The 16276-nt window shown below is 39.3% G+C and overlaps 2 protein-coding genes across 2 annotated transcripts in view; both read right to left on the reverse strand.

Annotated features, from left to right (window-relative positions):
- Window positions 1-4138: 4138 nt before the first annotated feature.
- LOC112218661 (transmembrane protein 60) lies at window positions 4139-5862 on the reverse strand. Its single transcript, XM_024379655.2, has 2 exons — window positions 5365-5862; window positions 4139-5062 (listed from the first exon to the last, which is right to left on the reverse strand). Exon 2 carries the CDS (start codon window positions 4988-4990, stop codon window positions 4586-4588), a length of 405 nt encoding a protein of 134 aa, XP_024235423.1. The 5' UTR covers window positions 4991-5062; window positions 5365-5862; the 3' UTR covers window positions 4139-4585.
- Window positions 5863-11755: 5893 nt separating this feature from the next.
- The window catches only part of LOC112218662 (proline-rich protein 5), a 56322-nt gene continuing 51801 nt past the window's right edge, over window positions 11756-16276 (reverse strand). Inside the window, 8 exon segments of the mRNA XM_024379656.2 lie at window positions 11756-12799; window positions 12802-13014; window positions 13183-13470; window positions 13564-13702; window positions 13810-13950; window positions 14162-14253; window positions 14619-14676; window positions 14787-14835. Coding sequence (XP_024235424.2) covers window positions 12714-12799; window positions 12802-13014; window positions 13183-13470; window positions 13564-13702; window positions 13810-13950; window positions 14162-14253; window positions 14619-14676; window positions 14787-14835 — 1066 coding nt within the window. The 3' untranslated portion in view covers window positions 11756-12713.

Here is a 16276-nt window from a genome sequence, read left to right on the forward strand (position 1 = left end):
TGTGTCTGAGAATTTCGGATGCTTTTTCAATGGGAGTCATCTGTTCCCCGATGAATGACAACGGATGGTGATTCTCTGACAAAAAAGGCACAAATGGTCCGTCCTTTGGCAGACAAACTTGTCCGAAAATAGTTGACTTGAGTTGATCTACATCATCGGCTCTATAGGATTTCATCTATGTTCAGGAGTATGAGTTTGGCCGTAGCCCGTTACAGGTAGAATATTAAGGAATGTTCTAAGAAGTGTTGTCAAACCAGGCACACCCCAGACTAAAGCAAAATAACATGCACCCTCCTGGGTGTGCCACAGGAATATATTAAGAAACTCTGCAATAACAAACAACAAAATATCACAGAAGACAACATGGCGTTAATATGGTTATAGATCCCTTTCTAACCCTGATTCCGTGGTTGCCAGTAACAGTAGGAATCATTCCACCAATTTGGTGCCTTTTGAGATGTGTAATTTGTGAGAAAAAAAACATTGGTTTCACCAAATTGTAACATTTTGTCATAAAGAGGAAATGTTCAACTTAATGAATGACACGTTTTACCATCTCAATACTATATTAAGTACAGAATGGTTACCTGGAGGGAAATGGGGGAGGGTTACGCTTTTTTTCAATTTCAGTCAAGGGGAGGGTTAAGTATTTTTTTAAATATAGCTTAGGGGAAGGTCATGTCATTTGTAATTGATAAAATGTCAATATTTTTCAATGTTTTAGAATTAGTTGCTTATTAGGCTATACACTGTGTATACAAAACATTAGGAACACCTTCCCCCTTTTTCCCTCAGAACAGCCTCAATTCGTCGGGGCATAGTTTCTTTGACATTCAGACGCTGAGATACAACCTTCTATAGCAGAGGAGACCAAAAATAACTTTGCTTGGGAAGTAATCTAATTCTGTTACTATCAATTGATTAGGCGATTCACTTTCTGTACAAAAGAATATGTTTTTTATGGAAACACTTGTGACTGTCTCTCGTTGGGTTAAGCCAGAAGAGTAGCCAGAAGTTAAAGCTTAGATTTTTCTACATCGGTAGGCCTACTTTGTCTGGGGTGGAAAGGTCAGCCTAACTTTTGAAAGTACCATGCTTAACGACGTCTCCCATTAAATTATTTGCAAACAGGGACAGTTTTGTTGCAAACAAGACATACTGATTTGGCATTGGAGAAATATGAAAAAATGTACACATAGGCTTATGTCCGTTCTTGGCCTGTGATTTTGGTAATTTGTGTGGTATTAAAAAAGATTCTGCTAATATGTAAAATGACGTAGAATTGCATAAATGTTTATAAAATGCTATTTTTTTCTCTGACCTGCAAAAACGATGATATATTCATGCAATGCTTTTACTATAAAAAATATTTTTCCACCACTACTCTTGTCCACAGTGCTCTGTGAACCCACAATCTTCTGATATCAAAATTCCAGCGTTGCCATGTAATTCTTACAGGACAAAGAACAGTTTGTAAAACTCCATATATACAGTGCCTTCAGAAAGTATTCATAACCCTTGACTTATTCCACATTTTGTTGTGTTCCAGCCTGAATTCAAAGTTAATTAAATGTGGGGGTTTTTCTCACGTATCTTCACACAATACCCGATAATGACAAAGTGAAAACATGTTTTTAGACATTTTTCCAAATTTATTGAAAATTAAATACAAAAATATCTCATTTACATAAGTATTCACATCACTGAGTCAATACTTTGTAGAAGCACCATTGGCAGCGATTACAGCTGAGTCTTTCTGGGTAAGTCTCTAAGTGGCATTCCACACCTGGATTGTGCAATATTTGCCCATTATTCTTTTCAAAATTCTTCAAGCTCTGTCAAATATGTTGTTGATTATTGCTAGACTTCAGGTCTTGCCATAGATGTTCAAGTAGATTTAAGTCAAAACTGTAACTCGACCTAGAAACATTCACTGTCTTCTTGGTAAGCAACTCCAGCGTAGATTTGGCCGTGTGTTTTAGGTTATTGTCCTGCTGAAAGGTGAATTCCTCTCCCAGTGGAAAGCAGACTGAACCAGGTTTACCTATAGGATTTAGCCTGTTCTTAGCTTCATTCCATTTATTTTTTATCCTGAAGAACTCCACAGTCCTTAACGATTACAAGCATACATGATGCAGCCATCACTATGCTTGAAAATATGGAGAGTAGGACTCAGTAATGTGTTATATTGGATTTGCCCCAAACAACACTTTCTATTCAGGACAAAAAGTGAATTGCTTTGCCACATTTTCTGCAGTATTACTTTAGTGCCTTGTTGCAAACAGGATGCATGTTTTGGAATATTTTTATTCTGCACAAACTTCCTTTTCCCACTGTCAATTAGGTTAGTATTGTGGAGTAAATAAAATGTTGATCCATCCTCAGTTTTCTACTATCAAAGACAAACTCTTTAACTGTTTTACAGTCACCATTGGCCTCATGGTAAAATCCCTGAGCAGTTTCCTTCCTCTCTGGCAAATGAGTTAGGAAGGAGGCCTGTATCTTTGTAGTGACTGGGTGTATTGATACACCACCCAAAGTGTAATTAATAACTTCATTCTCAAAGGTATATATAATGTCTGCTTTTTTTTGTTTTACCCATCTACCAATAGGTGCTATTCTTTGCAAGGCATTGGGAAACCTCCCTGGTCTTTGTGCTTGAATCTGTGTTTGGAATTCACTGCTCGACTGAGGGACCTTACAGATAATTCTGTGTGGGTACAGAGATTAGGTATTCATTCAAAAATCAAAGGGGTTGAATACTTATTGACTCAAGACATTTCTGCTTTCAATTTTTTATTAATTTGTAAAAACAATTACAAACACAATTCCACTTTGACATTAATGGAATATTGTTTAGGTCAGTGACCAAAACATCTCTGTTTAATCCATTTTAAATTCAGGTTGTAACATAAAATGTGGAAAAGGTCAAGGGGTGTGAATACTTTATGAAGGCACTGTAAGGCTCTGGTCTGTCCAATAAGTGAGGGTAAACGGTAGACATGTTCTCTGCTATCCACTTTGTTTTCATTATTATTTTTGGTATAGGGACATTTTTTTTTCAGCATTCAGGGAGGGTTTATGTAAAATATATTTTGCTTCATTGAGGTCCGCTTTTCTCCATGTAACCGTTATTTTAAATAATGTTCACTCCCTAACTAGGGCTTTACAACGATGGTAAAAACGTTGAGATTTTGGGGAAAAGTGGGTTAAAATCTTCCTGGAAGTCACAGAGGGACATGTAAAAATGTTGAATTTTGGCACTTTAGCAAGTCTTTATTCAAATAAAAAATCTGATTGATTTAATTCTCTGTGGTCTATATTAAAGGGAACTTCATTGAATATAACAGTCTTTTAATTTCAGGCTTTTAAAATGTCTACTTAAAATATCAAAGGAACGCAAAAGGCACTCATTTTGTGGAACGACCCAGTAACAAGTCCTGTCCCCGAGTCACCAAGACCTCTTTCACAACACAACACCCCGGAGGGCAGGCAATCCCCCCCTCCATACTCTCTGGATTGGGTCAGATTACCAGTTATGTAATTCACTTCATATCACACTGAGCCATGTTCCAAACCATAGAAAATGTACACCTTCTCCCTTCTTTGAAGTAGTCACTGACCTGCATGTGATTGGATAAATGAATGCAGGGACATACTGTTGTAAAAACCTCAGCAAAGTAGAGACATTTTATGATTTGTTTGTTTCTTCATGGTCTCCAGGGGAAAACATATCCCTATCACACTTAAAAGAAACATAATCAATACCAATGTTCACATATAAACCCATTGGACCTAACGGTCCCAGTTATCAGAGAATAACACAGGCACTTGCACAGACCAGTCAGTCTGTCTGGAGAGCAAGGGTTCAAGTCTGCTTACGAATTCTCTGAATTCTCAACCAACACGTCTCAAATATCACACGGCAGAAAAATTATACACTGGAGCATCAATTGAGTCGATTACCACTGAGTCCCACACATATTTGAAAAACAATGAAAAGTTTGTTAACAAAATGACAGTAAACAGCACAAAATGTAATTCAGTTACCAAACTTTGCATTTGCATTGTTCTTCAAATAAATGTATTTTCGTAACATTTTCTGAAGAAACAGGAAAAAGTTTCTGCACGCTCCCAGTCAGATGCAAATGTTTTTAATTATAGCTGAGCAATAACAAATCAGCTGTGGAATAGTCCCAGTCTTGACATCAGTTCCCCTGGCAGAGACCATCATGGCTGCAACATTGCTTGATGCATCACTATGGCAAAATAAAGATTACATTTGGGAGCATCCAAGTCAAATACATTGTCATTAGTGCCATTTCACTACTCTCTCCTCCCCCTCGGTCTCTCTTGTAGTAGTCTTTACATTCTGTACTAGTGGGAGCAATCTCCCTTCACCCCCCTTCTTTCAGTCTCTGCTGTAGTAAAATAAACCAATCCATTTGTTATCTTCATCACAGTCCTTTTCAGTTCAGTTTCTCCTGCAGTGGATTACAATAATCTCCCATTCACCTCCCTTACAGACTCAGTTGCAGTCTTTAGACTGAGTAAATAAAATCAATCTCCATCTTTCTCCCTCCTCTCAGTCTCTCCGGTAGTGAAAGACATTGTAGCCAAGCTCCACCATGGCCCCGACCAGCATGGCCCAGAGGGGGACACACACCACACTGAGCCAGATGTCCGTCAGCCTCTCCAACCGGGCGCACAGCGTCAGACAGAAGCCCAGTTTCAGCAGCATTGCCACCAGGTACAACACCCTCTGCCGCAGGTTCTGCTGATCGTCCCGTGGGTCATAGCCGGGCTTGCACCGACCCGCCATCTTCACCACCAGCATGAGGATGAGAATGGTGTCAAATGTCCATACAGGGAGGAAGATGAGGAACCAGTTCCAGTGGATCTTGGAGTCCAGTTTGAGGACCAGCATGATGAGGAATATGAGGGTGAAGGTCCATGACAGTAGGACTCTCTGGGTTAGAGACATTCTCATTTAAGTGAGGGGTGGCCTGGAGGGGGTACTTAACTGTGACACTGGCAAGTTCTGGTCAAGCGTGAGATGAGCCTGAAGGTGGGACACACACACACACAACTAGGATGAGAGACAATATTTGCTAAACATGCCGAATTACACTGGATGTAGTAGGAGGGAGTAGCAATGTTGTCTTCCTGGCAATGGTGGATCATCATCATGATCAATCTAGTTTGCCATTGATATGACAATTTCCACTTAGTCAATTAATGACAACAATATATTGGTTAGCGTATCTAGCTATAGTTCAGCAACTACCGGTAGCTAGCTAGTCGAATTTAGCCAAATCTAATCGAGCCGAATTGACATTTGAGACAGGCAGCCATTCTCCTTACCTGGATCAGAGGATTTGTCACCCAAAAAATGTATCTGTAAAATCCATATCATGAATAATACTGTGTTTTTATTGGAAGTTGGTTACGAAGTGGCTACAGCGTTTTCTAATGTTTAGGTTTATCTTCCGGGAGTAGTTAGTGGAAAATAAATTGGACTACTATAAACCACTACGATGAAATATTCTCATGAGGTTTGTCAATCATACAAAACACCCCTCTGATTGAAGGAAAATAAAAACGTGGAACCGGAAAGTACATAAACGCTGTCCATACTTGGTTTAGTTCAGTCAATTAACTAAATGAAATATCGTCTATTATATCACAGATAAGCCATTATATTGTCCAGACACTCCATTGGCCACTCTAACGTTGAAAATAAATGTCTTCAAAAATGGAAGGAAGTCGGGGAGGCAAGATCAGGTGGGACCCTTCTAGCCAATGAGAGGGCAGATACGAGTGCGGTAACAGGCACAACTTCGACATAAAGTCTTTTCTCTCAAAATGTATACTTAAATCCGTACACTCGTAACAACCTAAGTATTGTGAAAACTACACGAAGCAAATAAACCATTAATTTTTTTGTTAACCAAATTCGACACTCAATGACCTCCATACAAAAACTCCTCGCTTAGTGAGCGAATAAAACGCCACCTGCTGGAGAATACAGATTTTGGGCCCAGTTATCCCTCGCCTCTGCCTCTGATTATATTGACAAGATAGACGTGACCGCTCTAACAATGGAAATACATGTTATACTCACAGATGGAAGGCAGGCGGCAGGAGGCGAGATCAGGTGGGACCATTCTAACCAATGAGAAGGCAGATACGTGTGTGAGCAACACATCATAGACATAGTTAGGACTCAATCTCTTCTGTTGACCCTGTTGACTCATCAGTAGGAAAGATTTGTTTGTCTTTTGGTCCATTCAACAACAGAGCGATACGATCCTTGTTTCAGCAGGATGTTGTATCTATACCTTATATCATGCCTTATTGGAATGGATTTATTGATAATATATGTTGGAAAAAAGTTGGGATGTTGCCACACACATACCTACTTGTTAACAAAATTAAGGAAGTTTCCTTTATAATTATTCATAAATATTATCCTGCCAACCACTATATGAAGAAGTTTAAGGAAAACATCAACTCAAATTGCTCCTTTTGTAATGACCACCCAGAAACAGTTGTGCATCTTTTTTGGCATTGTATGCATGTAAGAAAACTGTGGCAAGACATCAGTAGGTTTATAATTGAACACATTTATGAAGATTTTACACTATTGTGGAGAGATGTACTGTTTGGATTCTTTACATACAATAGAAATAAGCGGAATCATTTTTATGTAATTCATTTCATTATTCTTTTGGCCAAATTTCATATACACAAATGTAAATTCACAAACAGAAAACCACATTTTCGTACCTTACAAAAAGAAATGTAACTGTATTTTAAGACGGTTAAATGCTCTACTAACAAAAAAGCTGTTAGAATTGTAAGTATATGCATGTCCCTTAAGGTCCTTGTGTAATTGTAATGTGATATTGTACCCCCTAGCCCCGCCCCCAGCCCCGCCCCTAGCTCGATTGTCTATTGTTTGTCATCTATGTATGCTTGTGTTCCCTCATGTGCTTTATGTATTGATTTGATATTAATAAAAAACAAGTTTTAGAAAAAAGTTAGGACTCAAACTTTGTGTCTGTGCCATTATAAACTGGGTGGTTCGAGCCCTGTATGGTTACCCGTATACCACGGGTAAGGCAAAATATTAATTTTTACTGCTCTAGTTGCGTCGTGCATAAGAACAGCCCTTGCTAGCCAGCCAACTAAAGCTAACACAGTCAATTCAAACCATGCAGCTAGAATATCAGCAAAGTAGCTGCATTTAATTTCGTTTGACCTGTTTCTATTGGCATTTTTTTTGCATATATCCATTAAAATTATGTTGATTCATTTCGACTGGCTGAGAAAATATGTCCTAGTCCTGATACAAAAATTCAAAATAGGACAGTGGAGATCGAATTTCAATATTGAAACAATGCTGCAAATGTTGAGAGACAGACGTCAATGTTTGTACAAACCCCGGATGTTACAAACCAAACGTTAGGCTAGAAGCAAGGGGAAATAATGTCTAGATGCTTTTTACAGTGGAGATCAAGTTAATGAATTGGCTTGGCTGAAGGGACACTGGCTGCGCAGGGAATTCTCAGATGGAACGGAAAACAAGATGCCCATTTTTGCGTCATAGGATTACCGCTAAACGTTTTTTAATATGGTTTAGAATTAGTCTCAACCAATCACAATGCTTGTTTTGACCAACCCTTTGCAGAACAACGTTCTTCAGCCGCCACAGCCACATTGATGCTCGAAGGTAGAACGGGGCTAGTGACTGTTTCATCGAAAGTATACTATAGGCTTGGGAATATCATTACATTGCTAAAGTAGGCACATATTTTGTAGGAAACAACTTTGCCATCATCGTATTGTCAAATTTACTTTAGACAGATCGCAATGTTGTCATTAGCTAGCAAAGCTTGTGAAAAATAGATAGTAATGCTAATGTTAGCTAGTTAAAATCTGGAGGTTTCCCCTCAATCGTAGCTAACATACTGCATCTAAAGTCAATCTGGCGAGAAAATGTTTCCTCCTACCAATTATTTGCATTTTTTTTTTTTAGAAATTACATGTTTTCAAACCACAGTAATGCACTTTAGAAAAAAAATCTTCACCAGCGCCCAATGTGGATGCATTGAGTAGAATACTCAGTTGGTCATTAGTCCTAAACTTTATAAATAAAACGTCACAATAAGGTGCTGAGCGCTAGATACGCCTGCTGATGGGCAATGAGATCCCCAGCTCAGCTAAAAGCATTGACAAATTGGTGCCGTTTTCAAGGTATTGTTAAATAAATGTTAACTACGATCAACAAAAATACAAACGCAACATGTAAAGTGTTGGTCCCATATTTCATGAGCTGAAATTAAAGATCCCTGTAATGTTCAAATTTTGAGCACACATTTGTTTACGTCCCTGTTAGTGAGCATTTCTCTTTTGCCAGGTTAATCCATCCTCTTTACAGGTGTAGCATATCAAGAAGCGGATTAATATATTGATAAAAGTCATCTTGTCCGAAAGAGATTTACAAGGTTATCAAAACGTCACGCCAGGGTAAACCTACACATAACACAGCCCGTTAAGAGGCCTGGAAAATATGTTTCCTGCACAATTTTTCCCCTTTTTTCATAAAGCTATTTTGTGGAATAAATCATTGTTCTACCCCAGCTGGCATGAGAGGAATATTGACTTTGTTCTTGATATTTTCGACAACAAGGGTAATATTCTCACATATGAACAATTTATAACATTGAAAGAGTTTCCAATACCATTCAGAGAGTTTATTTCTGTGATCAAAGCCGTTCCCAGTGGTCTAACTACACTTATGAAAAGTAATCTTAATTTTGGGAATGATCATCCAGAACTCAGATTGGAAGGCGTGGGTTTACTTGAGAAATCTTGTTGTAATAAATATACAAGACAAATTCTTCATTCACAAAACCAACTTACACCGAGAGGAAAGTTTTTCTGGAACATGCTTATTCCTGACTTTGTCTGGAAAAATGCATGGTTAAGACCTTACAAATACTGTATAACAAACAAAGTTAAGGAAGTGCACTTCAACATTTTACATAAGAAATATCCATGTAATTCTATGATTTCCAAATTTGTGGCTATTGATGATATCTGTGTTTTCTGTTAAAAAGAAGGTGAGAATCTGTCTCACTTGTTCTTTGAATGTAAATTTGGGTCAGAATTTTGGGAAAACCTTGCAAAGTACTTATTTACCATTATGAACACTGCCTATAATTTTAACATAACATATATAATATGTTACTATTGCAATGATAACAAAACCCCTGAAATGATTGTTATTTTTAAAAATTCTTGTTGCCAAATACTTTATACACAAACAAAAATTCCAAAATTCTAAACCAAAATTACACATTTTTCTGATTGAATTTAATTATCTTATTAAAACACTAACCCTAGTGAATAACAACAAGAATAACATCTTCATGAATCATTATAATAAGATATTTTCACAGTGAATATAATTGCACGTAAATTGTTTCTTTTTCTGAATTTATATTTTTTGTATGTTTGAGCATTGTTAATACCTGTGTTTGGTTTGCTAGACATGTTTGATGTAGCAATGTAAGTTGATTTTTGTATTATGAATCAAATACATTTATAATAAAAATAAAAATAAAAATAATTTAAAAAACACAGCCCTTTAAGTGTTAGGATTTATGGGTATTATGACCCCTCCTCTTAAACGAAATGACGGCTTGCCTCTTATCCCTTATGCCATAGTTTGTACATCTCAATTGTTATATTGCTTAAATAGGTCTCTCATTAGTATTTTAGTCATAATTTTAAGCAATGTTGGAATGATGCATTTCATTGTTTTGCTTACTTTGTGTATTATAAATAGCTCATGTGCTTTTCTTCACCAGGAGGGGACACTATATAATGTTTTTGGGTCTGTAACCATGTTTGCCAGTGACAGTCCCTTCCCATTCAAATACTGTATTCTCTTTCAACAAGAAGTTTAGTAATAGACCCATGCAATTTCGGTTGATATAGCCAGGGTTGTTTTGTTTGCGCAATGTGCTGTCTGTGCGTTGGTATATGGTCTATAAAAGGGGATCCTCGTGATTGTATTTTCCTTACTTTTTAGAGCACCTAATAAAATACTTCAAATGGTAGGCTAACCGCATCTCAATTCAATTCAATTCAATTCAAGGGCTTTATTGGCATGGGAAACATGTGTTAACATTGCCAAAGCAAGTGAGGTAGATAATATATAAAGTGAAATAAACAATAAAAATTAACAGTAGACATCACACGTACAGAAGTTTCAAAACAATAAAGACATTACAAATGTCATATTATATATATATATATATATATATATATATATATATATATATATATATATATACAGTGTTTTAACAATGTACAAATGGTAAAGGACACAAGATAAAATAAATAAGCATAGATATGGGTTGTATTTACAATGGTGCGTGTTCTTCACTGGTTCCCTTTTCTCATGGCAACAGGTCACAAATCTTGCTGCTTTGATGGCACACTGTGGAATTTCACCCAGTAGATATGGGAGTTTTTCAAAATTGGATTTGTTTTCGAATTCTTTGTGGATCTGTGTAATCTGAGGGAAATATGTCTCTCTAATATGGTCATACATTGGGCAGGAGGTTAGGAAGTGCAGCTCAGTTTCCACCTCATTTTGTGGGCAGTGAGCACATAGCCTGTCTTCTCTTGAGAGCCATGTCTGCCTACGGCGGCCTTTCTCAATAGCAAGGCTATCTCTCTCTCTCTCTTTGTGTCTTTGTCTCTGTGTGGTGGTTTAGAGCATAGTCAGAACTACAAATGTTTGATTATTCCATGCAAAACAATTGCGCATATTTAGCTCTATCATCAGAGTAATTCAGCAAGTAACTTCATGCTTTCCGTGATCAGTAAACATCAATTGATCATGTAATTTCAGATATGTATGGTATAGCCTCACGATATCGCTCAATATTGGCCACCGCCATTAATAGGATATTTGAGTGATATAAAATAAAAGTGAGCTATACCGGAGTATGTACAGTGTATAGTCCTTTTTGGCCTCTGCCTGTCAAGCAGGAGAAGGATGAAATTTGCAGATGTAGGCTACTGTTAGCTGATAATGTTTACTTTGCAAACTAGCAAACTACTGGTTGAAACTTTGTCCAGTTGGCTAAACATAGTGGTGAGTAGACCTAATGTACTTTTTTTTCTCCAACCAATGTAGGCCTACCTAGCAAAGTTAACTAACATTATCCCCTTTTCAACATGTTTTTTTAAGAGCGTATTTTATCACAATTGCTGCTGACAGACATGATAGGCTACATTGATTGATTTACCACGTTGAATTGGCTAGCTAACATATCACTTCAATATGGCTAGTTAACGAGCTAACTTTAAGGAGATAAACTAGATGGCTAAATACAAATATTGTTTGAGTTTCTTGTATGTCCATGATGACTACTCTATCTCTATGACAACAGGCACAACTCAGATAAAGTCGGTTTTTTCAAAGTTGCTTAAATGCCACGTGTGTCCACATAGTGTATTAGTAACAATCTAACCATTATGAAACTTCCTCACGTAGCAAATTAGCAATCACATTTGTTTTTGGCAGTCTTTGACCACCATACAAAAATTCCTTACTTCGTGGGTTTATTTTCACGGACAGATATATATATATTTTTTGCCCTGTGGAAACTCTCGCTTTGCCTCTTCCTCTCAGATTAAATAACATTTTATTTAAGAAGGCAATGAAAATCTGTACTTAGCCACTGAAATTTTTATTAAAATCTGATATCACAAATTAATGATAATTTACAATCATGGATAAAAACTTCTAATTACAGATTTAAAAAAAAGAAAAAGCAAAGTATACAAAAACGGTTGAGGTAAAACATCATAAAAAATAGCTTCAGTTAAAAAGGCCTTATTGAAGTCACAAGTTAAGTTAAAAAGCTTACTTCACAATATCTAGCTGTCCTAAAAAAAACAAAAATGTATTTACAGTTGAAGTGCCACACAACACAGTGAATGATACAACATTCAATATCATTAAACCCTCATTTTCTCTTCCTATGTAAACAGTAAACAAACAATGAAATGTAATTATTAAGTAAATCATAACATGACTGCTTTATGACCTTTGAAAAGAGGATGATAGACCGGTCCCAGATGTATTTTAGCCATCTCCTCTGACTATCATTTTCACACCATACATGTTTGGCATGACAGTGAAAGAACACAGAGGGGAGAGGGAACATACAGATGGGACAAGCCAGGTTAATACATACTGGACTATGCAGGTTCTTAGAATGAGGAGCAAGATGTGACCAAATCATATTCACATACTCTATTTACTCCAAAAGACTTTCTGGTAACTGCAGTTCTCCCAAGCTTTGTAGAAAACCCAGACACAATCCAAGGGCCCACATCCAAATGCCCACAGGTTATGGCATCATAGTGGTGAGAGTTAAGTTTCAAAACACACAAAACACATCCCAAAAAATGCAGACTTATCAGATCGAATCAAATGCTTAGAAAAGTTAGTTTTTTCTTCTCCAAGGAAATGCTGACTAAAAAGAGGTATCTTGTGGAGAGGAGTATGGAGTGCACTTAGCCACAAAATCCTTCTAAGGATGAGGTTGCCTCTAGCCTAAAGACTTCCCTCCAATGTCTAAGCTAAGATATTTGGGGAGGGCAAGCTGATCCTATACGTGTGCCTAAGGCGCACCTTCTACCCATGATTCCCTCTCTACACAGTGCTCTGCCTGCTCTCCCGACCATATCCCACTGACTCCGAGCAGCAGGGTGGGAATTCTATGAATATCCCATCTAAATCTGTGTCCAGGGACTCCAGCACCTGTCCAATGATGGTCTCTGGGCTGGAAGATCCACTGGGGGGAGAGGAGGGGGCACCATTGACCATGTCTGTGAGGGTCATTGTTACCTCCGTCCTGTAGAGGGGTCCTGGGGAGTGGAGAGGGGGGATTAAGGGGGAGAGGAGAGGAGACTCCATAGTTCCTGCCAGAGGGAAGGTTGTCAGTTAGGTTCAATCAGTCTGGCAAGTGTATTTTTCTTATTTTTCCTACTATGGCAACTTTTCCACCCTGCACCTCTGGAAGTTTACAGTTTGTAGTGTATGCATAGCCTAACCTAGTAAGGACCTAGTGAGGAGGACTGAGGCCCTACCTGTGGACTGTGGAACCACACAGAGCCTGTTAGCAGAGGCGCTGGAGGTGGATGGGTCAATTCCAGAGGCAATGTCGGTGTAGGCCAGGCCTTGTTCCTCTAGGCAGGAGATGATCTCACAGGCAGAGTGGCGTCGGATGCCCCCGCTGCCCACCGAGCTGGCATCAGGGTCGTACTCTGCCACGGGCGTCAGGAGGAGAGGGATGTTGTAACTCTTAGAACGAACCACAGGGTTCTTAGACGGCTGGTCTACAGGCTGCTTAGGCCAGCACCACTGGAAACGATTCTCTGTGGGAGGGACAGAGTGTGTAAGAGAAGGAGAGTAAAGGAGAGGGAAAACGTAGTGGAAGAACAGTGAACAGGGCAGTATATGTATCTTACCAAGCACACAGGAGCAATGTGCCACGCTGCCGTCTCCAGAGTAGAGGCCGTGGGTGCCCAGGTAAGGAGAGATCACCCTCTGGACCAGAGACTCCAGACGCAGGTAGTCCTCACTCACACCCCGCGACTCATGGACACCCTACAGAGAGAGAGAGAAGACAGGTCAGAGCGTGTGTGTGAGTGAGGGACATAAAGAGACAGAGAAAAGGAGAGAGAAAGACAGAGAGAGAGGTGTTGTGTACATACCTGCAGTATAAGCAGCATTTGCGTGACGGAGGGGGGAATGCGGGCGCGAGGCCGAGACAGAGCATCCTCCAGCTTCACACTCAGAACTATGGTGTTCCTGAAATGGAGCAGAGCCAGTTGTCTCACACTGGGCTCCTTACCCTGCAGAAAGGAGAGAAGAAGGGGAGAGGTAGAAAGAGGAATGGAGCGAAGGGTGAGGCGAGGGGGATGTAGGGTTATGAAAACACAGCTTTAATTCCCTTAGAGAATGTTCTTCTTTATTGTCTGCTGAGAGAGAATCAGAGAGAGAGAGAGAGAGAGAACAGGTTCGAGGAGAGTCAGGACAGAGAGAGATGAGGAAGGAGAGTGATACCTGTACTGGGTGAAAGATGGCCTGTAGCATGTTGAGAACATCACAGAAGAAAAAGTCCCATGTCTCTGCCAGAGAGTCCAGTAACTTCTGACCTGAACACCAGAGGAGCAAACCAACTGCTGTTAGTACTAAAATAATCTCACAAAGCACAGCAGTTTGGGACCTATGGTCTCAGTTGACTTTGGTGCGTTAAGCACAGAACATCACAGACCCTGACAAAGGTAACCCTGACAAAGGTAACCCTGACAGAGGTAACCCTGACAAAAGTAACCCTGACAGAGGTAACCCTGACAAAAGTAACCCTGACAGAGGTAACCCTGACAGAGGTAACCCTGACAGAGGTAACCCTGACAAAGCTTCAGTTCAATTATTTTTATTTGGAGCACTGACTGCTCTCGCTACTGTCACTGTTAACACATCTACTACAATTCTATGAAAAGTAAGACACCACAAATACCTTCGTAGAATCTTATTTTGTCCCGGAGAATGACCATGCCCTTTGTCAGCAACTGGTTCTGAGTGAGAGGTTCAATAAAGCAAACGTTGGTAAAAATGTATATTATGGCCCAATCAGAAACAATCTATCCATGATATTATTTCACCATTTAGCAGTAACATCACCTACCTGGAGGTATTCTGTGAAAAACGACCCCAGCTCTGTTTTCAATAGGTGCCTGAGTAAACAAAGTCAAGAGTATTAACACACATGAACAGAGCCTACATTTGTCTTGTGCAATACACTGATAACACAAAACAGGTTAAAAAAAACACAACAGGTAAATGCTTCAAAGCCATCTATGTGAAATTAGATACTATATTACTATACTATATTATTGTGTAGGTACACAACATTACCAAAAGTATATGGACACCTGCTCATCGAACATCTCACTTGTATTTGTATTTATTATGCCAAGGCAGCAGCTACTCTTCCTGCGGTCCAGAAACATTTAGCCAGTTATACAATTTTAAAAACTTGACAATACATTCACAGATTTCACAACAAACTGTGTGCCCTCAGGCCCCTACTCCACCACTACCACATAGCTACAATACAAAATCTATGTGTACGTGTGTGTGTATAGTGCATATGTTATCGTGTGTGTGCGTGTGCATGTGTCTGTGCCTATGTTGGCTTCACAGTCCCCGCTGTTCCATAAGGTGTATTTATATCTCTTTTTTAAAATCTAATTTTACTGCTTGTGTCAGTTACTTGATGTGGAATAGAGTTCCATGTAATCATGACTCTTATGTAGTACTGTGTGCCTCACATAGTCTGTTCTGGACTTGGGGACTATGAAGAGACCTCTTGTGGCATGTCTTGTGGGGTCTGCATGGGTGTCCATGGGTGTCCTGCTGCTCGGAGTCAGTGGGATATGGTCGGGAGAGCAGGCAGAGCACTGTGTAGAGAGGGAATCATGGGTAGAAGGTGCGCCTTAGGCACACGTATAGGATCAGCTTGCCCTCCCCAAACATCTTAGCTTAGTTTATAGACAGACAGCTCGGTGCATTCAACATACAAGGAGTGATGAAGTCAATCTCTCCTCCACTTTCAACCAGGAGAGATTGACATGCATATTATTAATACTAGCTCTCTGTGTATATCCAAGGGACAGCCGTGCTGCCCTGTTCTGAGCCAATTGCAATTGCAAGTCCCTATTTGTGACACTTGACCACACGACTGAACAGCAGTTCAGGTGTGATAAAACTAGGGCCTGTAGGACCTGCCTTGTTGATAGTGCTGTTATTAAGAAGGTAGAGCAGTGCTTTATTATGGACATACTTCTCCCCATCTTAGCTACTGTTGTGTCAATAATGACGCGCCCACCTCAGAGAAAGACACAGCTTAATGTGAGCTCTCACATCTTTCAACATATTATTTTACAAAAGGATAGATTTGGAGTTAGATAAACTTGGATTTTTCGGCAGGTACATATGCAGGATGCTACCCTCCACAGCATGGCCTTCGCTCCAGATCAACACTCCAAACCTACGACATCATTTTGACCAAAATTAACCGGAGAGATTACTGCTTCCAAGGTTTTCTTTTTCTAACCTATACAGAGGGTGCTCTATCCAACAAATAGCAGAGACCCGAGGACACCATTCCAACCT

This window comes from Oncorhynchus tshawytscha, linkage group LG19, assembly GCF_018296145.1.
Source record: "Oncorhynchus tshawytscha isolate Ot180627B linkage group LG19, Otsh_v2.0, whole genome shotgun sequence".
Lineage (NCBI taxonomy): Eukaryota > Metazoa > Chordata > Actinopteri > Salmoniformes > Salmonidae > Oncorhynchus > Oncorhynchus tshawytscha.

Bases quoted from the DNA above. Each gene is read 5' to 3' on its own strand.
- LOC112218661 (XM_024379655.2), bottom strand. From the start codon at position 4,990: ATGAGAATGTCTCTAACCCAGAGAGTCCTACTGTCATGGACCTTCACC.